Consider the following 27,835-nt stretch of genomic DNA (forward strand, 5'->3'; position numbering starts at 1 on the left):
TACTTCCCAAGTGCTTAGTACAGTGCTCTGCACACAGTAAGCGCTCAATAAATACGATTGATGATGACGATGATGATGAGAGGGTCCACGCTGCCGGCGAGCGGCCTCCGCGGGGCAGGCACCGCTGCACCGGGCGGCTCGGAGACCAGGGCAGGGAGGCCACGAGGCGGTCCACCCACCTGATGCCCCAGTCCACTGGGGATCAAAATCAGTCTTCATCGGTGGGGGTGAAGGCTAACGGACCTAGGGTCCCCCGCGGTGGCACTCCCCGTCATGGGGGAAGACCCCCAGAGAGACCCCTTCGTGGGGCTGCCCCCTGGGACAGCCCAACTCCTCTCTCTTCCTGACCGCGCAGCCTGCGCAGCAGGCCGCAACGGGCCAACAGGGATGTCTCTGATACGAACCGTGCCCTGTCCTGTCAGGAAGAACTTGGCGAGCCACAGCTGTCCGGAACAGAGTTTTATTTCGCTCTCGGGCAAACGTCATGAAACATAAGGAATTTTCCTGTAAAATTAACTCCAACCAAGCCCACTTCCTCCTCTCGGAGACTCCCTCCCTCCTGCCCTCCTCACCCCCGAACTCTCCCCTCTTAATTCTCTATCTTCTCAATTTCATCCATGTCCTCGGGGTCCAGCTCCTTAATCTGGCTTTCTGAAAGAAGATTAAAGAGAAACTGTACCCCAGGACTCCCCCAGCCTCCCCACACCGCTCCCCCCGCACCGGTGGGGTCTGACTGCTTGCAGAAAACGTGTCTGCCTGGATTGGGGGCTGGGGAGAGGTGGGGTGCCTTGGTGCTGGGAGGCTCTGGCCGGTAGCCACGTCCGGGTCAGCCTGAGCCCCACCCAGGACAGACAGAGTCTGTTTCCCTGGCAGCCATCCCAACATTGAATCCCCCGCCGGGCAGGCCCGGAGCCGGTCCCAGCACCAGGCCCCTTTTCCTGTTGCTCTGAGGGCCAGACGGGAACAACTCCCCTCCATCCCCTTGTCAGAGGGCCCAATTTCCCAGCCCTTTAATCATTCTGATCGCTTTTCTCCACATCCCTCGAGAGAAGAGAGGCCCAAACTGGTCCCGGGCCCCTGTCTCGGGTCTGATCGGGGCAGGATGGGGTAGAAGGCCGATCCTTTACACCGGCCTCCTGCTCCTGGGAGCTGAGTACCCGCTGCAATCCCCCAAGCCTTTAGCACAGTGCTCTACACGCAGTGGGCGTGCGCTCAGCGCTACTGATTGACCGGTTATCACCGGACTGCGATCTGGGCTTCAAGCGAGTGTGCAGGGTGGCTCAGGGTAGAGGCTTCAGTCTAAAAAGGGTTCAAAGAGAGGCCGCTTCCTATCGGTGTGGCAGTCTCTCTCACCAAGAGCTTTCCTTTAGGAAGAATGAATTTGCTGAGAGCCGGTCCCTGCCCGCCAAAGTCCCCGGCAAATTCATTTGAAGAGGAGTTGAAGAGGGATGGGATGCAGGCCACTGGCTGGCTCTCGCTCCCGAGAGCGGAATGGCCTCCAGCCCACCGCCAGTCCATGCACCAGGCTCTGGCTGATATGGTCGGAAAGCCAGGTGGGTTGTGCCACACCAGTTGCCGTGCACGGAGCTGAGTGAGGAGGTTCCCACGGCAAGCTGCTGGGATGGACCCTGGAACCAATCTGAGCCAACGAGCCATACGGGGTCCCCTGGGTTGCCATTTGCAGGGCCGTCGCCCATCAAAAACCCTCCAGAAAAACCTTGGGGAGTCCGTGACTGCAGTTCACGGGTGCCAAAGGAGGGCCGGCTCTCCCCTGGCATCCCACCCTCCCCAACACCCCTGGCCCGTCCTGGAAGTAGGGGGAGGTTAGGGTTAGGGCAGTCTTAACAGGGAATACCACACTTACTGAAATGCTCCTGGATCTTCATGAGCAAGGGCAGCTTGTCCACTTCGATCATGTTGAAGGCCAGCCCCCGTTTCCCAAAGCGCCCGGTCCGGCCGATGCGGTGGAGGTAGGTTTCGTAGTTGGGTTCGTAATCTTGATTCAAAGGGAGGTCAAAGTTCACGACAATCGTGACCTGCTTTACGTCAATTCCTGGGGGAAAAGGAAGTCGCAGGAGGTTATTAGGTTGTTGACGGGCACCTGGGGGATGGCCAACGAGGTCACTCTAGCCGTCTCCGGCCACCTGCCAGTCAGCTCACCTTGGGTGCCCAGGCCGAAGGGCGTTGGGGGAGAGAGCCCAGCGACTCCTGGAAGAGCTGAACTGATGGAGTGGCAGAGTGCTCTGCATGCAGAGAGTGCTTGCCGAACACGACCGACTGACCCTAACCCGGATTGGGATGCACGGGGCCATTCCAGTGCGGAACCTCAACCTCCCAATGAGGCCCACAACCCCACTGAGAGTCGCCAAAAAGCAAGGCTGAGCATCGTCTTTATTCCCTACTGCCCCGGGCCCCTGAGCGTGTCTGTGGACCCGAACCCCTCCGATTGACAAGGGGGTGCGGCACCAGTGCAGTGAGCAAAGACGCGCTGAGCTCAGTTCCTTGGGGACTCTCTCAGCCATGAAAGGAGGCATGTGCCTGAAAGCCACGGGGCCAGGTTTAATGAAATCAGGCAGCAAGTAAATTCAGCTCAGACAGCGGGCTTAAAACGTTGCCTTCTGCACTGTTTCCCCCTCCTAGCCCTTCAAGGTGGATCTGTAGGAATCTGGAGAGGCAGGGAGGCCCCTGAGTGGGTTTGCTCTGGGCAAGAGGCCTTCTGAACCGTACAGCCGGAGGAGGAAATGGTGGCAGAAGCCATCACGACCCTCCAAAGCCGGGGCAGCAGCTCCTACTCCAACTTGGGGGCTCTCACCATGGGGGGATTCAGACCCCGATGCTGAATTCTGGGGGTGAGGGCTCCTGGAGGGCCCCGCTCCCCCTTGCTCCTGACGGACAGATTGACCTGTGAACCTTGTTCTGGAGGCAGGGGGGCACAGGACCCCCTCGTAGGGTGGAACCACACGGAAGTCACATGGAGAAGCAGCATGGCCTAGTGGATTGAGCCCAGGCATGCGAGTCAGAAGGACGTGGGTTCAAATTCCAGCTCTGCCATTTGTCTGCTGCGTGGCAAGTCACTTCACTTCTCTTCTTATAGAAGCAATGTGGCTCAGTAGAAAGAGTACGGGCTTGGGAGCCAGAGGTCACGGGTTTGAATCCCTGCTCCGCCACTTGTCAGCTGTGTGACCTTGGGCAAGCCACTTAACTTCTCTGTGCCTCGGTTCCCTCATCTGTAAAATGGGGGTTAAGACTGTGAGCCCCACAGGGGACAACCTGATTACTTTGTAACCCCCAAGCTCTTAGAACAGTGCTTTGCACATGGTAAATGCTTAACAAATACCATCATTATTATTATTATTCTCTGTGCCTTAGCCCCCTCATCTGTAAAATAATAATAATAATGGCATTTATTAAGCGCTTACTATGTGAAAAGCACTGTTCCAAGCGCTGGAGAGATTACAAGGTTATCAGGTCGTCCCACAGGGGGCTCACAGTCTTAATCCCCATTTTACAGATGAGGTAACTGAGGCACAGAGAAGTTAAATGACTTGCCCAAAGTCGCACAGCTAGTAAGTGCTTAATACCACTATTATAATTATTATTCTCTGTGCCTTAGTCCCCTCATCTGTAAAATAATAATAATAATGGCATTTATTAAGCACTTACTATGTGCAAAACACTGTTCTAAGTGCTGGAGAGATTACAAGGTGATCAGGTTGTCCCATGGGGGGCTCACAGTCTTAATCCCCATTTTACAGATGAGGGAAGTGAGGCCCAGAGAAGTTACGTGACTTGCCCCAAGTCGCACAGCTGACAATCGGCAGAGCTGGGATTTGAACCCATGAGCTCTGACTCCAAAGCCCGAGCTCTTTCCGCTGAGCCACGCCGCTTCTCTAAAGTGAGGATTAAGATTGTGAGTTCCATGTGGAACGGGGACTATGACCAACCTGATTAGCTTGTATCTACCCCAGTGCTTAGTACAGTGCCTGGCACGTAGTAAGCACTTAACAAATACATTAAAAAAAAAAAGCCATGACCCATCCTCAGGGAAGCCCTAAGTTTAAAGCTAAATTGGGCCTTCTAAGAGCCAACAGCTCTAGGCCTCGGGAAATCGGTCGGTCGGCTCGCGTCCCGGCCCATTCCAGGTCCGGAATGGGTGGGTGGGGAGGTGATTGCAGGGTGAAACACGGGCCCCTGGAAGCGCTTGATGATGCTACCTCAGTGGACGCCGGAACCCTCACCTCGGGCACAGACGTTGGTGGTTATGAGGACCTTCTCCTTCCCGTCACGGAACCGCTGAATGATGGCGGCCCGCTGCTCGACGGTCAGCTCTCCGCTCAGCAAAGACACCTGGTGTCCATCTTCCATCATCTCCACCGTTAACCACTTGGCAATCTGACGAGTCTAGGTTGGACAGCGAGAGTGTGAACGAGCTGCTAGGGGCTTGGTGGAAAGAGCTCGGGGCACAGAGGCGGAAAATGGAAATACTAAACCAGGCTCTGCCAGGGGAGCTCATTCATTCATTCATTCATTCATTCAATCGTATTTATTGAGCGCTTACTGTGTGCAGAGCACTGGACTAAGCGCTTGGGAAGTACAAGTTGGCAACATGTAGAGACGGTCCCTACCCAACAGTGGGCTCACAGTCTAGAAGGGGGAGACAGAGAACGAAACCAAACATATTAACAAAATTAAATACGTAGAATAAATATGTACAAGTAAAATAAATAAATAGAGTAGTAAATACATACAAACATATATACATCATCATCATCATCAATCGTATTTATTGAGCGCTTACTATGTGCAGAGCGCTGTACTAAGCGCTTGGGAAGCACAAATTGGCAACATATAGAGACAGTCCCTACCCAACAGTGGGCTCACAGTCTAAAAGGGGGAGACAGAGAACAAAACCAAACATACTCACAAAATAAAATAAATAGAATAGATATGTACAAGTAAAATAAATAAATAAACAAATAAATAGAGTAATAAATATGTACAAACATATATATACAGGTAACATATATATACAGGTGACATATACATACAGGTGATATATATATACAGGTGACATATATATACAGGCTGTCACTTCACTTCTCTGGGCCTTAGTTTCATCTGTCAAACGGGACAAAAACGCTTGCATCTCCCGATCTCAGAGGGACATTTGTGGGACATTATTATTAGAAGAATAATAATGATAACAATTACGGTGCTTGTTGAGCACTTACTATGTGCCAAGCACTGTTCTAAGCATTGAGGTAGATACAAGTTAATCAGATTGGACACAGTCCCTGTCCCACATGGGGCTCACAGTCTTACTCCCCATTTTATAGATGAGGCAGCTGCCTGATGTTGGTTGGGTCCCTCTAAAGGGGTCATGATTTTTTAGCCACTGAGCTCCTGAGCACAGGTCTGGGCGTCAGAAGGACCTGGGTTCTAATCCCACTTGCTGTTGTGTGACCTTGGGCAAATCACCTAACTTCTCTGTGCCTCAGTTACCTCATCTGTAAAATGGGGATTAAGACTGTGAGCCCCACGTGAGACAGGGGTTGTGCCCAACCTGATTAGCTTGTATCTATTCCAGCGTTTAGAACAGTGCTTGACACATAGTAAGTGCTTAACGAATGCCATCATTTTTATTATTACTCCCACACCCTGCCTGCCTTCAGCTCTTCCAAGAGGGGCTATGGCTGATCGTGGGGGCCGACGGAGGGGTCCTTTCCAACCTTGAAATGGTGGCTGGGTATCGAACTCGACCTGTGGGCTCCGAAACTTCTAGGTTCTCCAGGCCCTCGGCTAACGGGACGGTGCACTGCTCCTGGCCTCAGGTTGAAACCTCGGGGCTCCAGAGTCAGATGACATTTTTTAATGGCAGGAGAAAAAAAACTCCGCAGCTGCAGCATAAAACAACCCATTCACCTTGGGAGAGGCCTCAGGGGCTCAAACTCATGGCCAGGAAATGGGTTTTTAATACTCGGAGCAAAGCCCACGGTTTTATTACTTGCCAGAAGGCAGAAGCCTAGGCTTGGCACACCGAGCACGACATTATGGTTCCCGGGCCTAAATCCAGTCGTTAAAGTCGGACTGGGCTCTGCAGCTGTGAGACCTGTCAATGGCTCCATCACCCCAAACTTCTCCTTCTCATCTGCTCCGGGCCCCCTCTGCATTGACCCAGAGGGGCCTCAAGAGAGAATCAATCAGGTCTTGATCACTGGGGGGGTTTTGCTCCAAGAAAGGAAGGGGTCGGCTCTGGAACGGCCGGCCGAGGAAGGATGCTTCACCGCCCTCCGGGGAGACTTTGGAGCCCAGGGTAGAAAGCCAATGGTGCGGGATGGCTCGGGACGGAGACTGGGGGACGGACTACATGACCCCTAAGAGCTCCCTCCCAGTACTGCAGGGAGAAGCAGTGTGGCCCAGTGGGCAGAGCGTGGGCCTGGGCGTCAGGAGGACCTGAGTTCTAATCTATGTGATGCCAATTTGTACTTCCCAAGCGCTTAGTACAGTGCTCTGCACATAGTAAGCGCTCAATAAATACGATTGATTGATTGATTGATTGATTAATCCCAGCTCTACCACTTCTCTGCTGGGTGACCCTGGCCAAGTCACTTCACTTCTCTGTGCCTCAGCGGCCTCATCTATAAAATGGGGAGTAAGACTGTGAGCCCCATGTGGGACAGGGACTGTGTCCAATCTGATTAACTTTTCAATGCTCAGAACGGTGCTTGGCACATAGTAAGTGCTCAACAAGTACCGTAATTATTATCATTATTATTCCTCTAAAGGGACGTTTGGCTCGATGCTCCAGGCTCGAGTGGCATCGGCCCAGCCCCCCACTGCGAGCACAGGGGTGGTCAGGCAGAGGCATCCCTGACCCCAGCCCAGGGGGCTGAAGGAGGTCTCCAGGCCGGGAGCAAGTTCATCTTTCAGGAAGGGAGGAGATGGGAGTCACCCGGTGGAAACGCGGCACTCCCAAGGGCCCCAAGACGTCCCGGCCCTGAACCCCAAGTCCTTCGGGGAGCCCGACCCCGGTCAGCCGCCTGACCGTCAGCCGGGGGCACCCGGGGCGGGGGGCGGTTCTACCTGGCAAAATATGATGGCCTGCCCGATGGTGATGCTGCCGTAGATGTTGCATAGAGCGCGGTACTTGTCGCTCCTGTGCTTGCACAGGACGTAGAACTGCCTGATGTTGTCCAGGGTCAGCTCCTCCGTGCGCAGCTTGATCACGTTGGGTTCGGGGATGATGCGCTCGGCGAACTGCCACACGAAATCCTCGAAGGTGGCGGAGAACAGGAGCATTTGGCATCCTGGCTGCAGAGCTCTGCAAGAGAAAAGGATGGTGGTCTCCCCCACCGCAGGCCAGATTCCACCATCCCTGCCAGCAGCCCGCTAGACCTACAGAAGCACAATCAACCCCCCGGAACTTCCAATTCCAAGCCGGGATCTCGATACCCGAGCGAGGTTCCTGGCAGCAGCTCGGGAGGCAGGCGGCTGGGAGAAGAGCTGATCGGTCGGGGGCATTCAGTGGGCATTCTTGACCAGGGCCCCTGAGGGCTCGGAAAGGCCAGGCAGAGGCAGAGGCAGTGGCTGGCAAGGACGCTGGCACCAAAGGGGTCAGAGCACAGTGTGAAAGTTGTGCCCAGCCCGGGGGACCCAGAACACAGAAGGGTGGACAATGGGATGGGGACGGGGCAGCGTTAGGGGGCCCGGGGCAGCCAGGAGCTGTCACCCAAGGGGGCAAATCTGGCTTTTGGCCCAGGGGATCTGCTGGCCTCCAGCCATGCTGAGAAACCCAGGCAGCCGCCAAGGTCAGACTCCCAAGATTCATTTCTAATCTTCGCTCCCCACAACTCGGTGATTTTGCATACTCCTAACTGCCTGCAGCCCCTCTGTACATGGCTGGCATTCTCTATTTTTTTAAAAAAATGGTATTTGTTAAGCGCTTACTGTCACACACTGTTGTAAATTCTGGGGTAGAGTATCAGATTAGACACGGTCCCTGTCCCACATGAGGCTCACAGTCTAAGTAGGAGGGAACAGGTATTGACTCCCCGTTTTACAGATGAGGAAACTGAGGCTGAGCAAAGTGACCTGCCCAAGTTCACACAGCATTTAGGTGGCAGAGTCAGCATTAGAACTCAAGTCCTCTGACTCCTAGGCCATGTTTTTTTCCACTAGGCTACACTGCTTATCCTATTACTTAATACTGCCCTCCGTCCTTCTTCATTTTAATGTCTGTCTCCCCTTCTCAACTGTAAACTCCTTGAGGGCAACTCGAGCAACTCTGACACACTCTCCCAAGTGATTAGCTCGGTACTTTCCAGACTGAGCCCCTTCCTTCCTCTCCCTGTCGTCCCCCTCTCCATCCCCCTCATCTTACCTCCTTCCCTTCCCCACAGCACCTGTATATATGTATATATGTTTGTACATATTTATTACTCTGTTCATTTATTTTACTTGTACATATCTATTCTATTTATTTTATTTTGTTAGTATGTTTGGTTTTCTTCTCTGTCTCCCCCTTTTAGACTGTGAGCCCACTGTTGGGTAGGGACTGTCTCTATATGTTGCCAACTTGTACTTCCCAAGTGCTTAGTACAGTGCTCTGCACAAAGTAAGCGCTCAATAAATATGATTGATTGATTGATTGCTTTGTCCCCTGAGCAGATGCTCAATTAATACTACTGATTGACTGAAGAGTCCAAAGCATCATATGGACATTCTCTCCTTCCTCCCCCAGACAGCCCTGCCCTCTGGGGAGCGAAGGCAACCATGTGGCTCAATGGAAAGAGCCCGGGCTTTGGAGTCAGAGGTCATGGGTTCAAATCCCAGCTCCACCAACTGTCAGCTGTGTGACTTTGGGCAAGTCACTTAACTTCTCTGTGCCTCAGTTACCTCATCTGTAAAATGGGGATTAAAACTGTGAGCCCACCATGAGACAACCTGATCACCTTGTAACCTCCCCAGCACTTAGAACAGTGCTTTGCACATAGTAAGCGCTTAACAAATACCATCATCATCATCAACCAATCTCAACAGCGTGGCCTAGTGGAAAGAGCCAAGCCTGGGAGTCAGAGGACCTGGGTTCTAATTCTGGCTCTGCCACACGTCTGCTGTGTGACCTTGGGCAATCGCTTCACTTCTCTGGGCCTCAGTTACCTCATCTGCAAAATGGGGATTAAGACGTGAGTCTTAAGTGGAAGTGACCACATCCAGGCTGATTCTCTTGGATGTACCCCAGAGCTTAGTACAGTGCCTGGCACACAGTAAGCGCTTAACAAATACCATAAAAGAAATCCTGCTGATGCAACAAAGGGCTAAGAGGACGTGAAGGTGAAGGACAGCCGCGTGGATCACCCCCTGCCAGACGGTCGGGGAGGGGAGGGGGGCAGGGAGCCCGACCCTGGTTTCCGGAGAGGCTCAGGGAGAGGGACAGATCGATCGCCGGGGTCACCTCTGAATGCGGATGCTCTGGTCGGAGAACCCCTGGGTGTCAATCATCACATCCGCTTCATCCAGGACGAACACGCGGATCTTAGTCAAATCTATCAGCTTCCACTTGAAGCACCAGTCGAGCAGGGTCCCGGGAGTCCCGATCACAATCTGCTGGGTTATGCCCAAAGCCCTGGAAACTGGAGACAAAAGAATTCGACTGACCTTTTCCTTGCTTCCCGACTCACCTCAGAGGACATCCACAATGCAGCTCACCGAACCCCCCCAAGGGTCGAAGCTGGAGACCACCCCCCGTCCCCTAGACGGGACGGTATTGTTGCCTTGGAAATCAACGCCCTCTGTTCCTGATGCTGCTACCCTCTGCCCGCATAAAAGTGTGATGGCTGGACAAGAGGAGAAAATGGGGCACCTGGAAAATTCTGGGCACTCGGGGTTACTCTGTTCACACCCCAGGGGCACTCGGGGTGCAGTTTGCCAATGAGAAAAGACACTGAACTAGAACCTCTCTCTCTGGGAACCCCCAAGAGGCCTCCTGAACCCTAGGAGGTGTAGGGGACAGGTGGACACCCAAAACTGTCCCAGCCTCCAGAAAACTTCCCTTTGCAAGAGTCGACCCATCCAGCCCGAACCTTCCCAGGCCCATGTGACCTATGCCGAGGGGATTCTGACCCTCACACCTCCCCAGTTCCCCAGCTTCCCTCATCTTCTCAGCCCGGGGAGGGAGCCTCCATCCCCCTGCTTCCCCACCAAAAGGACAGAAAATAAAAGTGGGCTCAGCAGGCAGAGTCGCTCAGGCGGATGTGTGCTAAAGTGGAGTTCGGCCAGTGGGTTAGAGGCTGGGGTGGGGAGCCAAGGCCTCTGGATTCCACCCAGGCCGGAGAAAAGAGGTGTAATTTCCCTCCAGCTGGCCCTGAGGGGCCACCACCACCCTAAAAGTTTTCCTGGAGATGAAGAGGCTCCCGTATCCAAAGCCCCATCCGACTCTCCATTCGATTATGACAATGTTTCACAAGGGTCTCCCCCCGCCCCACCCCGGGGCCGCCCTGTGGAAAGTGAGCCCCCGTTGGAGGGTGTGGCCGGGGGCCCCCCTCGATGACAGCCCGCCTGGCCGGCACAAACCTCGATTCCCGCGGACAGCATACATCACATTGATATTGACGCAGAACTGTCCCATCCGCTCGACTACCTGTCCGGTCTGCATGGCCAGCTCGTAAGTTGGAGACAAGCAAAGGCACTTCGAGAGAGGTGAGGGGGTGGCGGAGAGAAAAGAACTTTGTCACAGCAACAGGAAACAATATTTGTTGTGGGGAGGAAGTCCTAACTTCCAGCCTGGGCATAGCTTGCCTAATATATACACCAGGCAAGGCTGCCTAAGGTGTGGTCTGGTCCTTCTTTGGGGCTGCCCCTATCCCACAGTGGGGTGGAATGACCGGGCTTGGGAGAAGCAAGTCCGTGGCTGAGACTTTTCATGCTTGAATTGGGTCCCCACCGAGCGCTCTTTGACTTGCCCAGTGCCCACTGGGCCTTGTTCTCAGGGTTCCCCTGCCCAGCCATAGGTCCCTTTCCAAAGTGACCGCAGGTGCCGGGGATGCTGACAGCTGCGGGGGTTACCCCCTGCCCACACTCCCTCCTTCCCCCTCTCAGCCATGGGATGCAGGGAACAGGAACAGCTTGTGTCCCAGACTGGCTCTGGACCCCGGCACCGGAGTCTGAATAGGAAAGGAGGAGGAGGATTGTGAGAAAAGGGTCCCGGGCTGAGTCTCCGTCTCCAGCCCCACAATAATAACTCCAGAAAATGCCCAGCTTCCCAAAGGCTGCCTGGGGCAAGACTGGGACATCTGAGATGTGCTGCCAAAGCCCGCCGTCTTTCTTAGAAATGGCCTCAATTTCCAGATCAGTTCTAGGAGGAGAAGCTTGCCGGCCACGGGTCCGTTCATTCATTAATTCGATTCAATTGTATTTTTTGAGAGCTTACTGTGTGCTAAGCGCTTGGCTCTGTGCTAAGAGAAAGTTTTTCCCTTTCATATTCGCAGCCCATCTGGCCCGACGAGAGGCAGAGCCCCCGGCACCGCCCTCGCTTACCTGTGGGAACTTCTTATCGGCGCTAACGCGGCTCAGCATGGCCAAGACAAAGGCCGCGGTCTTCCCCGTCCCGGACTGGCTCTGGGCGATGAGGTTCTGGCGCCTGAGGAGGACAGGAGGCCATGACCCCTGGGCGGGTCGCCGGGAACTCTGCCCAACGAGTCACCCCACCCCAACCTTTGGCACTCACGGACAGGCCAGCATCATGGGCAGGGCCATCTCCTGGATTTTGGAGGGTCTGTTGTACCCCATTGCGTAGATCCCTCTTAGTAGCTCTTGCTTTCTGGCAAAAATGAAAATCACAAGCGGCTAGGCCAGGATCCCAGGGCCACCACTGGCTGCTAGGGACAGCTTGAGGCTGTTCTGGGAAACACGAAAATTTTAGTGGCAAAGAGCAGTGGGGCGGGATGCAGGAATTTGGGGAGAGAGGAGAGACCAAATGCTTTATTAGTAGGGAGAGATAGGAAGAGGACGGGGCATAGTGCATAGAGCAGGGGCCTCGGAGTCAGAAGGCCCTGGGTTCTAATCCCAGCTCCACCGCTTGTCTGCTGTGTGACCTTGGGCAGGTCACTTAACTTCTCTGTGACTCAGTTACCTCCGCTGTAAAGTGGAATTAAGACTGTGAGCCCCATGAGGGCCAGGGACTGTCTCACCTGGAATAGTTTATATCTACCCCAGCACTTAGAACAGCGTTTGACACATCGTAAGCGCTTAATAAACACCACCATTAATTCATTTCATTAGCAGCCAACTGAACAAAGAGTACATGTGGCCTGGGTGGCCCTCCAATTGCCGTGTTCCAGCCCAAGGGTCTCTAAGAGGCCTTGGCTTTGGGCTGATCCCGTTCAACCCCAAGTGGCAGGGACTGGCGCGGGATGCAGGTTGAGATGGGGCCTGCTGCGCCCAACTGGAAGCCCGGGCCTTGTTTTTGTTCCTTGCATAAATGGTCAGAAGGAGCCAGGCCCAAGCCCTACGGTGAGGGGAAGGCGTCTAGCCAGCTGGACCCACGGGGCCAGGTGAGCAGCAGACAAGTTAGTGTCAGCGCCGCCCCCTCATTTGATCATCGTCAGTGGTATTTTCTGAGCGCTTGCTGTGTACAAGAGCACTGTACTACGCCTTTGGGAGAGTAAAATATAACAGAGCTGGTAGGCATGTTCCCTGTCCGCAATGCTCCAGTCTAGAGCATTGTAAGTCTGTCCCCGACCCACCCAACCCTAGGGAGGGCTAGTTCCTTCTGAAGACAGTGAGGAGGGGTCTTCGGGTGGCTTGAGGGCATCCCTCTAGACTGTAAGGTCAATGAGGGCAGGGAATGTGTCTAGTAAATCTCCCAAGCGCTTAGCTCAGTGCTCTGCACACTGCAAGCATTCAGTCAATACCACACTGATTGCCTGGATGATTGATTCGGGGGCTCCGCAGCCGTCCTTTTAAATACCTCAGAATTGGAGGCCGCTCCAACTGAACGACGTAAGCTTCCAGGCCTCGCTGGATGCAAGGTTGCCAGTAATGAAGAACGCGCCCCATCAGGTGGCACATTCCCAGCTGCCGCCTTCGCCACCCTGGGCTGCGGGTTTTTGAGGTTCCCTCCCCGGCCCGGGGAATCAATACTCACAGGTGCAGCTCTTCAAATGTTTTCACCGAGTAGAGCGGCGATCTGGGATCCTTCTGCAACACTTCGACGTGGTGACTGGATTCTACCAGGGACTGCCGGATTAGCTTGTTCAAGAGAGAATTTGCTGCCAAGTCCACTGGATGAGCAAAATGGGGATGGAGAGGTGAGAGTGAGTCAACCCCACTGCTCCTAGCTGATGGCCCCAAAACCACCGGGTCTGAGATGACACTTTTAATGTGGCAAAACCAAGCGGGGCCTCAAAAGCCTATTTGGCCACGTGTGACTGGGAACAAGGTGAGTGTTTCTGGACCTATTTGCTAGCTGGTAGGGCAGCTCCAGCTCCACCCTCACGGGCCAGGGAGGAAATCCAGTTCTGCCCGGCCTTCCCAGCTTGTCAGGCTGACCGTTACCCCTGAAGCGGACTCACTGGTCCTCCTCAGCACCCTGGGGAACCTGTGGCTCAGAGTGGGTCCTGCCAGACCCCCAAAGTCACCCAGGGCTTGGGGTGGCACCACCTCCTGGGCTGGGGATGGCGGCAGGGTGAGGGACGAACCAGCAGCCTCTGACACACAGGCGTTTGCCGGGGACTGGGACGAAGGGTGGCCAGTAGAAACACAATCCCCCAGCCCCAAGTTAGCCCCGTGAGACCCTCTCACTCTCCAACTCCAACCTAAGTGGATTATTCCACTGTACCCCATCCCTCTGGGGCACTGAGCACTTCCTAATTTGCTCTGGATTTGGGGTGGAAGAAAGAGCCCAGAGGAGGGACATGATACCCTTCTTCAAACCACCATCTTTTCTTCATGGGAGAAGATATAGACCCACAGCTCTCCATGTCTACTATCAACACAACCAGGGGAAAGGGACATGAATTAAAGTGTGAGAAATTTTGCTTAGAGAGAGGGAAGACCTTCCTCATGGTGAGGACGACAAAATCCCGCCATCTCCTTCTACGAGAGCTCCCGGAGTCCCCGGTTCTCGAGAACTAAGAACAGAACCGACCGCCACCCACACCGAGTGGTGGAACAAACAGATCAGCACTCCCTCTTTGAGGGTGGGCCTGGGATTCCTTGAGAGCCAGCAACAAGGGAGATTTGGGCTCTGGCTCCTCGGAGAAAAGAAGTTGGAAAATTGGGATGAAATCGAGCCAGAAGGCCAAGCGAGAAACTTCAAGGCCACCTACCCACATCCTCATCGCTATCGTTGTCCATTTTACTCTTGGAGTGGCCTGGGAGAAGGAAGAAATACATCAGGCTGAGTATAGACTGGGCCACGGCACACATCCCGACAGTAATACAAGCAGTTTCCAAAATGTCTCAGGCGCCACAACCCGTCCCATCAATCAGCAGTAGTATAAGAAGCAGAGTGGCCTAATGGAAAGAGCCCGGGCCTGGGACTCAGAGGACTTGGGTTCTAATCCTGGATCTGCCAATTACTTGCTGTGTGACCTCCAGCAAGTCACTTCACTTCTCTGGGCTTCAGTTCCTTCAACTGTAAAATAGGGTTTCAATACCTCTTCTCCCGCCTACTTAGACTGAGAGCTCCATGTGGGACAGGGCCTGTGTCCAGTCTGTTAACTGGTATCTACCCCAGCACTGAGAACAGCGCTTGGCACACAGTAAGTGTTTAACAAATGCCATAATAATAAAATAAAAATATTATGGTATTTGTTAAGCGCTTACTATGTGCCACGCACTGTTCTAAATGATGGGAGTGATACCAGGTAATCAGGTTGTCCCACATGGGGCTCACAGTCTTAATCCCCATTTTACAGATGAGGTAACTGAGGCACTGAGAAGTTAAACAGCTTGCCCAAGGTCACAAAGCAAAGTGGCGGAGCTGGGATCAGAACCCACTTCCTCTGACACCCAAACCCAAAGTAGTAATAATACTGAGCATCTTCTAGGTGCAGAGCACTGGAGTTGGGAGAGGACATAAGAGAGGGAAGACTTGTTCCTTGCCCCCAAGGAGCTCACCCGTTTTCCAACACCTCTCCCGGCCACTCTCCCTGTATCCCAGGCTAGAAGGCGCTAAGACCGGGATTGGGTCAATTCTTTACCTACTCAATCTCAGGGCCCTTTGTCTGTCTCGCCCCTCTAGACTGTAAATTTGTGGGCATGGAACAGGTCTACCAACTCTTTGGCACTGTACTCTCCCATGAGCTTAGTATAGAGCTCAGCACACAAAGTAAGTGTTCAGTAGATAGCACTGATTAATTGATGGACTGGGGAGGGCGGGTTTGGGCATTTGCCCTGCCAAGGGAGTAGGACTCTGGGGAGGTGCTATGGGCAGTGCAGTGGAGGTGCTCTGCACATAGTAAACGCTCAATAAATACGATTGAAAGAATGAATGGAGAGTGGTGGTTAGCTGGCTCAGGCCTGTGACTGCTCCCATCTTTGTTGCCAAGGACAGGGGAAGCTTAGGGTGCAGTGCTCCCTCCCTCCCCTCTTCCCTCCACTGGCCACCTTCCCTGCAACCCCCAGAGCCGGCTCCCGACACCGCCCATGGATGCCAAAAGGACTGTTAAACGGCGAGGTTTCTTTTGGGCCCCCTGCCTGACTTCCTTTAGCGTTAGCCTTATTTCTAGGCTCCCGGGGTTTTTCCAGAACCGCAGCAACGAGTCACACCCTGTCAGAGCGTGAACCTGGTGCTCGGTGCCCTGCTTGGTGGCTTTCCACCCCAGGGAGCTGCCCAAAGAAGGGGTGCACTGGCAGACATCAACACCCCACTTAGGGCAAACATACGGCCTTAAAAGAGGCCACCTGTCACCCCTGAAGACCCCATGACACCACGGTCAGAGTCCTCCAGACTGTTGTGGGCAAACAACATGACTACCAATTAATAATAATAATAATAATAACGGCATTTATTAGGCGCTGACCATGTGCACAGCACTGTTCTAAGCGCTGGGGAGGTTACAAGGTGATCAGGGTGTCCCACGTGGGGCTCACAGTCTACATCCCCATTTTACAGATGAGGTAACTGAGGCCCAGAGGAGTGAAGTGACTTGCCCAAAGTCACCCAGCTGACAAGTGGTGGAGCCGGGATTTGAGCCCATGACCGCTGACTCCAAAGCTCGGGCTCTTTCCAGTGAGCCACACCGCTTCTCCTTAGCCACGCCACTTCTCCTTTACCAATAGCAATACCAATTCTGTATATTGTATTCTCCCAAGCGCTTATTATAGTACTCTGCACACAGTAAGCTCTTAATAAATACCAGATCGATTAATTATTTGTTAAACACCTACCACTAGCGGAGCACTGTACTAGGTGCTTGTGGATTTGCAGTCCAATAGCAGACGGTTGGGAGCCATGAGTACACTACTGTAGGCACTCAAAAACTACTGTTTGGCCGAGAGTACACAGTTAGTGGGAACAAGAGGGGAGATACATATCCAACTCCAACCACAATGGTAAGTGAGCAGTGAATGGGGAATAAACTGACGCATAAGAAGGTTGGCAAAAAGGATGATCAAATCAGAGAGGTTTAACCTGGAAAGTTCTCATGCCTGGATCATTTTTCTACAAAAATGATCACTCTGTTTCCCCACTCCTCAAGAACCTCCAGTGGTTGCCCGTCTAACTCCGCAATGAACAAAAACTCCTCACTATTGGCTTTAAAGTAATAATAATGTTGGCATTTATTAAGCGCTTACTATGTGCAAAGCACTGTTCTAAGCGCCCCCTCCTACCTCACCTCGCCACTCTTCTACTACAATCCAGTCGGCACAATCCGCTCCTCTTTCACCAGTCTACACAATAAATACTGTTGAAGAGTCATGAAATCTGTTCTCTAACATGCTCTGTGCTGATTCAAGCCTCCTTCTTTTTGAAAAAAAAAAAAAAGACCTCACAATAATAATAATAATTGTGGTATTTTTTAAGCGCTTACCACGTGCCAAGCACTGTTCCAGATACAAGGTAATCAGGTTGTACCACGTGGGGCTCACAGTCTGAATCCCCACTTGCGGATGAGGTAACAGGCACAGAGAAGTGAAGTGGCTTGCCAAGGTCACACAGCACAGCAGACAAGTGGCAGAGGCAGGATTAGAACCCATGTTCTCTGACTCCCAAGCTAGCGCTCTTTCCACAAAGCCACCCTGCACAACAGTGCTGCCTCCTGCTCCACAATCCAGAGATCCAGACAGGAAGACTTTGAGCGCACTTTGTTAAATTGATTGTGTTGTGTTTGAACGTTTCATCACTCCTGATGAGGGTCTCCAATCCCTCTCCCCTCTTAAACTCTCAGACTGTACTAAGCGCTTAGTACCATCAAGGGCTTAGTACAGTGCTCTGAACACAGTAAGCACTCAACAAATACCACTGATTTAACTGATTGTGAGTTCCCAGAGGGACAGAAGCCCTGTTTAATTCCCACCTGTATATTCTCTCCTATCACTTAGTTCAGTGCTCTGCACAGATTAAGCGCTTAATAAATACCATGACTACTATTACTAATCCTCCGTCTGCTTTCCAAAAGCCCTCTGAAAGAGACGGTTACTTAACTTTGCCACCCACACCCAACAACAACAAAAAAATCAAATACATATTCTTTCACGTAAGTTGCTTAGTGCACTGCTCTGCACACGGTAAGCGGTTAATAAATATAAATGAATGACTTAAAAGGCCCTAAACAACCAACTAATCAATGGTGCTTACTGAGTGTCTTAGTGTTACGCGCTGTACTAAGCACTAGGTGGTTAAACCAGTAACAAGTCCGCTAGACTGTAAACCCACCGTGGGCAGAGAGCATGTCTACCAACTCTGTTAAAGGTGTACCCTCCTATCAATCAATCAATCGTATTTATTGAGCGCTGTGTTCAGAGCACTGTACTAAGCGCTTGGGAAGTACAAGTTGGCAACATATAGAGACAGTCCCTACCCAACAGTGGGCTCACAGTCTAGTCCTAAGCACTTAGTATAGAGCTCTGCACACAGTAAGCACTCAATCAATAAAATCGACTGATTGATTGAAGATACGTGCCACCCGCTCTCAAGGAGCTTACAGATTTAACGAACGTTTCAGGACAAAATTATTTACAGATAGTATAGGGAGGAAGAGTACAGACATAACTGGAATCATACACATACGTACTGTTGAAATCGCTCAATAAGTAACGGGGGTGACCCCACTCACCTTCAAGGGGCAAAGAGGCATTTGTAAAGCCACAGCTGGTCTTCTGCGGAAGGCAGAGGCTAGGGAACTGTTAAAGAGAGAAATTTCAGCCAATCTCGATCCTTTGTTTAAAATCAGGACTGAAGGGGATGGGACACTCTCTCCTATGTTTCTCGTGTACCCCTTTTGGGAATTGCCCATTTCTTTATGAAGTCCTGGAAGCACTGGTCTACACCTGTCTACTTGTTTTTGTTTTGTTATCTGTCTCCCCCTCCTAAGCTGTGAGCCCGTTGTTGGATAGGGATAGTCTATATTCATTGTCAAATTGTACTTTCCAAGCGCTTAGTCCAGTGTTCTGCACACAGTAAGCGCTCAATAAATACGATTGAATGAATAAATGAATGAAAGGGAAGGCTCGTGCCACCTGCCTAAACTGCAGAGTGCTTCCTCCTATAATAATAATAATGGCATTTATTAAGCACTTCCTTACTATTTATTTTATTTTGTTAATATGTTTTGTTTTGTTCTCTGTCTCCCCCTTCTAGACTGTGAGCCCACTGTTGGGTAGGGACCGTCTCTATATGTTGCCAACTTGTACTTCCCAAGCGCTTAGTACAGTGCTCTGCACACAGTAAGCGTCTCCCCTTTCTAGACTGCGAGCCCACTGTTGGGTAGGGACCGTCTCTCTATGTTGCCAACTTGTACTTCCCAAGCGCTTAGTACAGTGCTCTGCACACAGTAAGCGCTCAATAAATACGATTGAATGAATGAATGTGCAGAGCACTGTTCTAAGCACTGGGGAGGTTACAAGGTGATCAGGTCGCCCCACAGGGGGGCTCACAGTCTTAACCCCCATTTTACAGATGAGGTAACTGAGGCCCGGAGAAGTTAAGCGGCTTGCCCAAAGTCACCCAGCTGACAGTTGGTGGAGCCGGGATTTGAACCCATGACCTCTGACTCCAAAGGCCGGGCTCTTTCCACTGAACCAAGGTGCTTCTCATCTTATGCCTGGTGTGTCCTCCATACTGGAAGCAGACACTACGGATGGTGAGCTTTTAATGCAGTGTTCTGCACACAGGAAGCGCTCAATAAAGAGGACTGGTGGACTGACTGGAGGAGGAGGACAGGTAGGCTGCCCAGTCTGAAGGGAGGTGGGGGAGAAAGCAGCCTCAGGTGGTTCCAGCACACTCTCTGGGGGTGCTCACTACACTGCGGGAACAAGGCCCTGCTACGCCAGGAAGGGGCGGGCCGACGGGGGCAAAAGGGCATTCATTCATTCATTCAATCGTATTTATTGAGCGCTTACTGTGTGCAGAGCACTGGACTACGCGCTTGGGACAAGTTGGCAACATACAGAGACGGTCCCTACCCAACAGTGGGCTCACAGTCTAGAAGGAGGAAACAGAGAACAAAACATATTAACAAAATAAAATAAAAAGAATATGTACAAATAAAATTGTAATAAATATGTACAAACATATATACATATATACAGGTGCTGTGGGGAGGGGAAGGAGGTAAGATGGGGGATGGAGGCGGGGGGAAGAAGGAGGGGGGTCAGTCTGGGAAGGCCTCCTGGAGGAGGTGAGCTCTCAGTAACAATAATAATAATGGCATTTGTTACGCGCTTACTATGTGCAAAGCACTGTTCTAAGCGCGGGGTGGTGGGGGGGGATACAAGCTGATCAGGTTGTCCCACGGGGGGCTCACAGTCTTAATCCCCATTTTCCAGACGAGGTAACTGAGGCTTAGAGAAGTGAAGTGACTTGCCCGAAGTCACCCGGCTGACAATTGGTGAGGCCGGGATTTGAACCCAGGCCCCCTGACTCCAAAGCCCGGGCTCTTAAAACTAAGCCACGCCGCTTCCCAGTAGGGAGGGAGGAAGAGCCAGGGGAGGAGGCCGTGCCCACATTAACGCCCAACTGGCAGCCCCCCACTGTCTTCCCTTCCATCAATCAATCAATCAATTAATTGTATTTATTGAGCGCTTACTGTGTGCAGAGCACTGTACTAAGCGCTTTGGAAGTCCAAGTTGGCAACATATAGAGGCAGTCCCTACCCAACAGTGGGCTCACAGTCTAAAAGGGGGAGACAGAGAACAAAACCAAGCATACTAACAAAATAAGATAAATAGAATAGATATGTACATGTAAAATAAATAAGTAAATAGAGTAATAAATATGTACAAACATATATACCGGTGTCCTCCCGTGCCCCCCACTCTGCCCAACCTTAGCTGGTCAGTACCCCTTTCCCTCCTAATTAGAAGTCATTTGGGGTCTGTCCTGCTAGACGCGTCTGTTAATTCCGTTGTATGTACTCTCCCAAGCGCTTAATAAATGCCATCCTTATTATTATTATTATTATTATTAATTAACCTAGTTGACCAAACTGGGAGGGGCACATGACCCCTGCGGCCCCCCCCCCCCCCCCCCGAAGTCTAGCCTCGTCCCACTGGGGTCAATCAATCAATCGTATTTATTGAGCGCTTACTGTGTGCAGAGCACTGTACTAAGCACTTGGGAAGTCCAAGTTGGCAACATATAGAGGCAGTCCCTACCCAACAGTGGGCTCACAGTCTAAAAGGGGGAGACAGAAAACAAAACCAAACATATTAACAAAATAAAATCTGCGACCCCATCTTGCCTTCCCAAATTGGCTCCACTGGGGACCCCTTCTGCCCTCCCTCAGGTCTCCCTCCCTGTCCCCTCTCCCTCACACCTCCGCCATTACCCCAACTCCCATTGCCCACTTCCTCCTCAACCGCCCACCCTACTCCCACCATCATGGGCCCCGTTCCCCCTCCGTTGGCCTCGTCGCCCACTTCACCCCCCAATTCCCCTCACCCCCATCTCCCTCCTGGCCGCGTTGGTCACTACGAGGCCACTGGGCCACGTTTTTCCCGCCACCCCGCGGCCCTTTGAAGCGGCCGCCATTGCTCCCTAGGCCGCGATGCCGGCGACGCTCCTGCTCTCCTCAGAGGCACGTGCCCCGGCCCCTCCCGCCACGTGCCCCGCCCTCCCCGTCACGTGCCCCGGCCCCTCCCGCCACGTGCGCCCGGGCCGGGCGCAAAGGCGGAGCGGCTCTTCCTATTGGACGGACGCTCGCGCGCGGGCTGCTGTGTGTGCGCGCGCACCCGGGCCGCGAGGCCCTCATCCGCGCGCGCGCGCGCGCGCGCACCGCCTCCACCCGACAACCTCTTCAAATTAAAACGTTCTGTGAGGCGAAGAGGGGATCCATAATACATATATCATATATAAACATAATAAACACATTTCATATAAGTATAAATATAAAATATAATACAATGCATACTATATTATAATATATTAATATATTATATCGCTTATATTACATTGCGTTATATTATATTAATGCATAATATAGAAATACATTGAATAAATATAAATATAGAAGTATATATAAATACATATATATGCTTACATATACATAAATAATTACGCTATATTATATTGATACATAATATATCAATATATTGAATAAATATAAATATAGAAGTATATATAAATTTATATTACATTGCATTATATTATATTAATGCATAATATATAAATACATTGACTAAATATAAATATAGAAGTATATATAAATACATATATATGCTTACATATACATAATATTCCACTATATTATATTATATTAATACATAATATATCGAATAAATATAAATATAGAAGTATATAAAAATTTATATTACATTATATTATCTTATATTAATACATAATATATAAATACATTAAAAATATAGAAGTATCTATAAAGACATATATACACTTACATATACATATATAATATTAATTATATTATATCACATCATATCATATTCTATTATATTATATTATTACATAATATATCAATATATTGAATAAATATAAATATAGAGGTATATATGAATTTATATTACATTACATTATATCATCTCATATTAATACATAATATATAAATGCATTGAATAAATATAAATATAGAAGCATATGTATAAATACATATATATACACATACATAAATAATATGTTATATTAATATACGGTATTTGTTAAGCACTTACTATGTGCAAAGCACCATTCTAAGCACTGGGGAGGTTACAAGGTGATCAGGTTGTCCCACAGAGGGGGTTACATATACATAAATTATATGTTATATTAATATATGGTATTTGTTAAGCGCTTACTATGTGCAAAGCACTGTTCTAAGCGCTGGGGAGGCTACAAGGTGATCAGGTTGCCCTGCAGGGGGCTCACAGTTTTAATTACCATTTTACAGATGAGGTAACTGAGGCACGGAGAAGTGAAGTGACTTGCCCAAAGTCACACAGCTGACAGTTGGCAGAGTTGGGATTTGAACCCAGGACCTCTGACTCCAAAGCCCGGGCTCTTTCCACTGAGCCACGCTGCTTCTCCAATCAATTATATTAATTATATCACATATAATATATTATATATTATATTATATTATTTTATATTATATTACATTATATTATATTATATTATATTGATTATATTAATTATATTGTATATTATATTATATATTAATACATAATATATAAATGCATTATATAAATATGAAATAACTATAAATATATAAGTATATAGAAATACATATACTTATTTGCATAGACTGTGAGCCCACTGTTGGTTAGGGACCGACTCTGTTGCCAACTTGTACTTCCCAAGCACTTAGTACAGTGCTCTGCACACAGTAAGTGCTCAATAAATATGATTGATTGATTGATTGATTATTTATATATATATGTATAATATGTCCCCTCCCCACAGCACCTGTATATATATATATATATGTTTGTACGTATTTATTACTCTATTAATCTATTTATTTTATTTGTACATATTTATTCTATTTATTTTATTTTGTTAATATGTTTTGTTTTGTTCTCTGTCTCCCCCTTCTAGACAGTGAGCCCGCTGTTGGGTAGGGACCATCTCTAGATGTTGCCAACTTGGACTTCCCAAGTGCTTAGTCCAGTGCTCTGCACACAGTAAGCACTCAATAAATATATGTTTGTACGTATTTATTACTCTATTTATTTATTTATTTTACTTGCACATATTTATTCTATTTATTTTATTTTGTTAATATGTTCTGTTTTGTTCTCTGACTCCCCCTTCTAGACAGTGAGCCCGCTGTTGGGTAGGGACCGTCTCTAGATGTTGCCAACTTGGACTTCCCAAGCGCTTAGTCTAGTGCTCTGCACACAGTAAGCACTCAATAAATATGTTTGTACGTATTTATTACTCTATTTATTTTACTTGCACATATTTATTCTATTTATTTTATTTTGTTAATATGTTTTGTTTTGTTGTCTGTCTCCCTTCTAGACTGTGAGCCTACTGTTGGGTAGGGACCGTCTCTCTGTGTTGCCTCTGCACACAGTAAGCGGTCAATAAATACGATTGAATGAATGAATATGTTTGTACGTATTTATTACTCTATTTATTTTATTTGTACGTATTTATTCTATTTATTTTATTTTGTTAACATGTTTTGTTTAGTTCTCTGTCTCTGTTATCGACAAGTAGGGTGCAAAATAGGTTAACTCGGTGTAAATCGGCCGCAGGGTTCTTGTACCCAGGGTGGTGATAGGAAAAATAGGAAAAATGATAGGAAAAACGACTCGGAGACATGAGTTCAGATAGAGCAGGAAAGAAGGAAAGTGGCTACCTGCCCGTTCACCTCCCGGAAGAGTTACGAGTGGCAAGCAGCCCCGATCCCATTCTCACTGTGTCTTTTATTGAGTTACAGCAACGTGGGAGCGGAGCAATTGGGAATTTCAGGAATCCAATTAGGACCGACAAGACGTTACAAATTCTCATTATTCTCTGTTCTCACTGCCTTGTGCGGGTTGTTGTTATCTGCCCCATGGCCTTGCATAGAGAGGTGTTACAGGCCTTGAAGACATCTGTTGCTGAGCCTTGCATAAAATACAAAAAAAAGGAGTTGTTCTCACGGCCTGCACAAAATGGAGGGTTACTGTCAGCATACACAAAATGGAGTCAGTCATGTCAAGTCCGCTAGTGGACAACATTATTATATTATATTATTATATTTTATATATTATATCATATTATATTTTATTTTATTATATTATGTTATATTATATTATGTTATATTATATTATATGTTATTGCATAATATATAAATACATTATATAAATATGAGATAAATATAAATATATAAGTATATAGAAATACATATACTTATTTGCATAGACTGTGAGCCCACTGTTGGTTAGGGACCGACTCTATATGTTGCCAACTTGCACTTCCCAAGCGCTTAGTACAGTGCTCTACACACAGTAAGTGCTCAATAAATACGATTGAATGAATGAATGAATATGATATATTGATATATTAATATATAATATTATATTATTATAATATGTGATATATGTATTTATATATATATGTATATATGTATCGCCTGTATATGTATATGTATATATGTATATGTATGTATGCATCACCTTTATATATGTTTGTACATATGTATTACTCTATTTTATTTGTACATATCTATTCTATTTATTTTATTTTGTTAGTATGTTTGGTTTTGTTCTCTGTCTCCCCCTTTTAGACTGTGAGCCCACTGTTGGGTAGGGACTGTATCTATATGTTGCCAATTTGTACTTCCCAAGCACTTAGTACAGTGCTCTGCACATAGTGAGCGCTCAATAAATACGATTGATATATTATATTAAATGGATTATGAATATATTAAATATACACAATGGATTATAAATATATTAATATATGTAATTGATTGCGAATATATTAAATATTCATAATAATATTAATAATATATTGTATATGTATATATGTTTTCCTCTGCTCCCCATCGCCCCTACTCCCTCCCTCTTCTTTACCCCTTCCCCACCCCACAACACTTGTGTATATATGTACATATTTATTATTCTATTTATTAATGATGTGTATATATCTATAATTCTGTTTATCTATTTTAATGCTATTCTGTCATTCATTCCATCGTATTTATTGAGCGCTTACTGTGTGCAGAGCACTGTACTAAGCGCTTGGGAAGTACAAGTCGGCAACATCTAGAGACGGTCCCTACCCAATAGCGGGCTCACAGTCTGGAAGGGGGAGACAGACAACAAAACAACACATATTAACAAAATAAAATAAATAAACAAATAAATATTGACGCCTACTTGTCTTTTAGTGTAGGTCTCTCCCCCTCCTAGACTGTGAGCCCGTCTTTATGCTGCCGACTTGGACTTCCCAAGCGCTTAGTACAGTGCTCAAAACACAGTAAGCGCTCAATAAAACGATTGAACGAATGTATATATATATAATTGTATATATAATCATATAATATAATCATTAAGAGAAGCAGTGTGGTTCAGTGGAAAGAGCACGGGCTTTGGAGTCAGGGGTCATGGGTTGAATCCCGGCTCTCCCAATTGTCAGCTGTGTGACTTTGGGCAAGTCACTTCACTTCTCTGGGCCTCAGTTCCCTCATCTGTAAAATGGAGATGAAGACTGTGAGCCCCCGTGGGACAACCTGATCTCCTTGTAACCTCCTCAGCGCTTAGAACAGTGCTTTGCACATAGCAAGTGCTTAATAAATGCCATTATTATTATTATTATTATTATATAGGTACAGATACTATAGATTATATATTATTATCATTACATATGTCCAACCCGATTTGCTTGTATCCACCCCAGTGCTTGGAACAGTGCCTGACATTCCATATATATATGTACAGATACTTGCTATGGATTATATATTATCTCCCAGACTAAACCCTGCTTTTCCTCTGCTCCTCCTCCCCTTCCCATCCCCATCCCCCCAACTCCCTCCCTCTGCCCTACCCACCTCCCCACCCCACAGCACTTGTGTAGATATGTACATATTTATTATTATTATTCTGCTTATTTTATTAATGATGTGTACATATCTATAATTCTATTTATTATATTGATGCAACTGATACCTGACTACTTGTTTTGTTTTGGTGTCTGTCCCCCCCCTTCTAGACTGTGAGCCCGTTGTTGGGTAGGCATTGTCTCTGCTGCCGAATTGTACTTTCCAAGCGCTTAGTCCAGTGCTCTGCACACAGTAAGCGCTCAATAAATACGATTGAAAGAATGAATCAATCAATCAATCGTATTTATTGAGCGCTTACTATGTGCAGAGCACTGTACTAAGCGCTTGGGAAGTACAAATTGGCAACACATAGAGACAGTCCCTACCCAACAGTGGGCTCACAGTCTAAAAGGGGGAGACAGAGAACAGAACCAAACATACCAACAAAGTAAAATAAATAGGATAGAAATGTACAAGTAAAATAAATAAATAAATAAATAAATAGAGTAATAGTAAAGTAGAGTAATAAGAGTAATAATAAATAGAGTAATGAATGAATTATAATTATGGATTATACATACATTTATACAAATGTCAAACCCAATTTACTTTTATCCACCCCATTGCTTCAAACAGTGCCTGGCATTATATGTATATATACACATACGTACATATATATATGTGTGTACACACACATCTATGTGTATGCATGTGTGTATGTGTTATACATACATGTATATATACATGCACACACATACATATGATATTTGTGTAACATATGCATATACATACATGCATATAATGCCAGGCACTGTTCGAAGCATGGGGTGGAGACAAGTAAATTGCGTTGGACATATGTATAAGTGTGTGTGTGTACATATATGTGTGTGTATACATATATATATAAGTGTATATATATATATATATAAACATACATACATATATATAAGTATGTGTGTGTGTGTGTATATATATATATATATATAAACATACATACATATATATGTATGTGTGTGTGCAGATTCTTGCTATGGATTATATATTATTATAGTTATTATTATACTTAGACATATGCATATGTCCAACACAATTTGCTTGTATCCACCCCAGTGCTTAGAACAGTGCCTGGCACATAGTAAGTGCTTAACAAATGCTATTATTATTATTATTATTATTATCATTCTTATTACTTGCTATGCCCTCCAAGCTTTTAACAAGCTGAGAAGCAGCGTGGCTTAGTAGAAAGGGCACGGGCTTGGGAATCAGAGGTCCTGGGTTCTAATCCCGGCTTTGTCACTTATCAACTATGTGACTCTGGGTAAGTCACTTCACTTCTCTAGGCCTCAGTTACCTCATCTGTAAAATGGGAATGAAGACTGTGAGCTCCACTTGGGACAACCTGATTATTTTGTATCTACCTCAAGTGCTTAGAACAGTGCTTGGCACATAGTAAGCGCTTAACAAATACCATTATTGTTACTATTATTATTATTATTATTATTATTATTATTATTATTATTATCATGGACCCTCCAGTCCCTTGTGTATTTGTCTTTATGTTTTCATGTATGTTTTCGGGGCAGTTCCATCTGAACGACCAGTTTTTCGGCCCCTTGGGGAATTCACGATGCTCATTCTACATGATGATCGTTCTCCCATCTAACACCCCCTGTTACAAGAACAGCATGGCCTAGTGGAAAGAGCCT

At 48.0% G+C, this 27,835-nt stretch overlaps 1 protein-coding gene across 1 annotated transcript; it reads right to left on the reverse strand.

Annotated features, from left to right (window-relative positions):
* Positions 1 to 470: 470 nt before the first annotated feature.
* Positions 471 to 21,231, reverse strand: DDX25 (DEAD-box helicase 25). Its single transcript, XM_038754173.1, has 12 exons — positions 21,107 to 21,231; positions 18,282 to 18,348; positions 14,328 to 14,372; positions 13,145 to 13,280; positions 11,726 to 11,818; positions 11,536 to 11,638; positions 10,573 to 10,687; positions 9,455 to 9,632; positions 7,084 to 7,321; positions 4,239 to 4,401; positions 1,865 to 2,053; positions 471 to 651 (listed from the first exon to the last, which is right to left on the reverse strand). The coding sequence occupies exons 1-12, from the start codon at positions 21,194 to 21,196 to the stop codon at positions 590 to 592; spliced, it is 1,479 nt and encodes a 492-aa protein (XP_038610101.1). The 5' UTR covers positions 21,197 to 21,231; the 3' UTR covers positions 471 to 589.
* Between the last annotated feature and the right edge of the window lie 6,604 nt (positions 21,232 to 27,835).

This window comes from Tachyglossus aculeatus, chromosome 11 (assembly GCF_015852505.1).
Source record: "Tachyglossus aculeatus isolate mTacAcu1 chromosome 11, mTacAcu1.pri, whole genome shotgun sequence".
Lineage (NCBI taxonomy): Eukaryota > Metazoa > Chordata > Mammalia > Monotremata > Tachyglossidae > Tachyglossus > Tachyglossus aculeatus.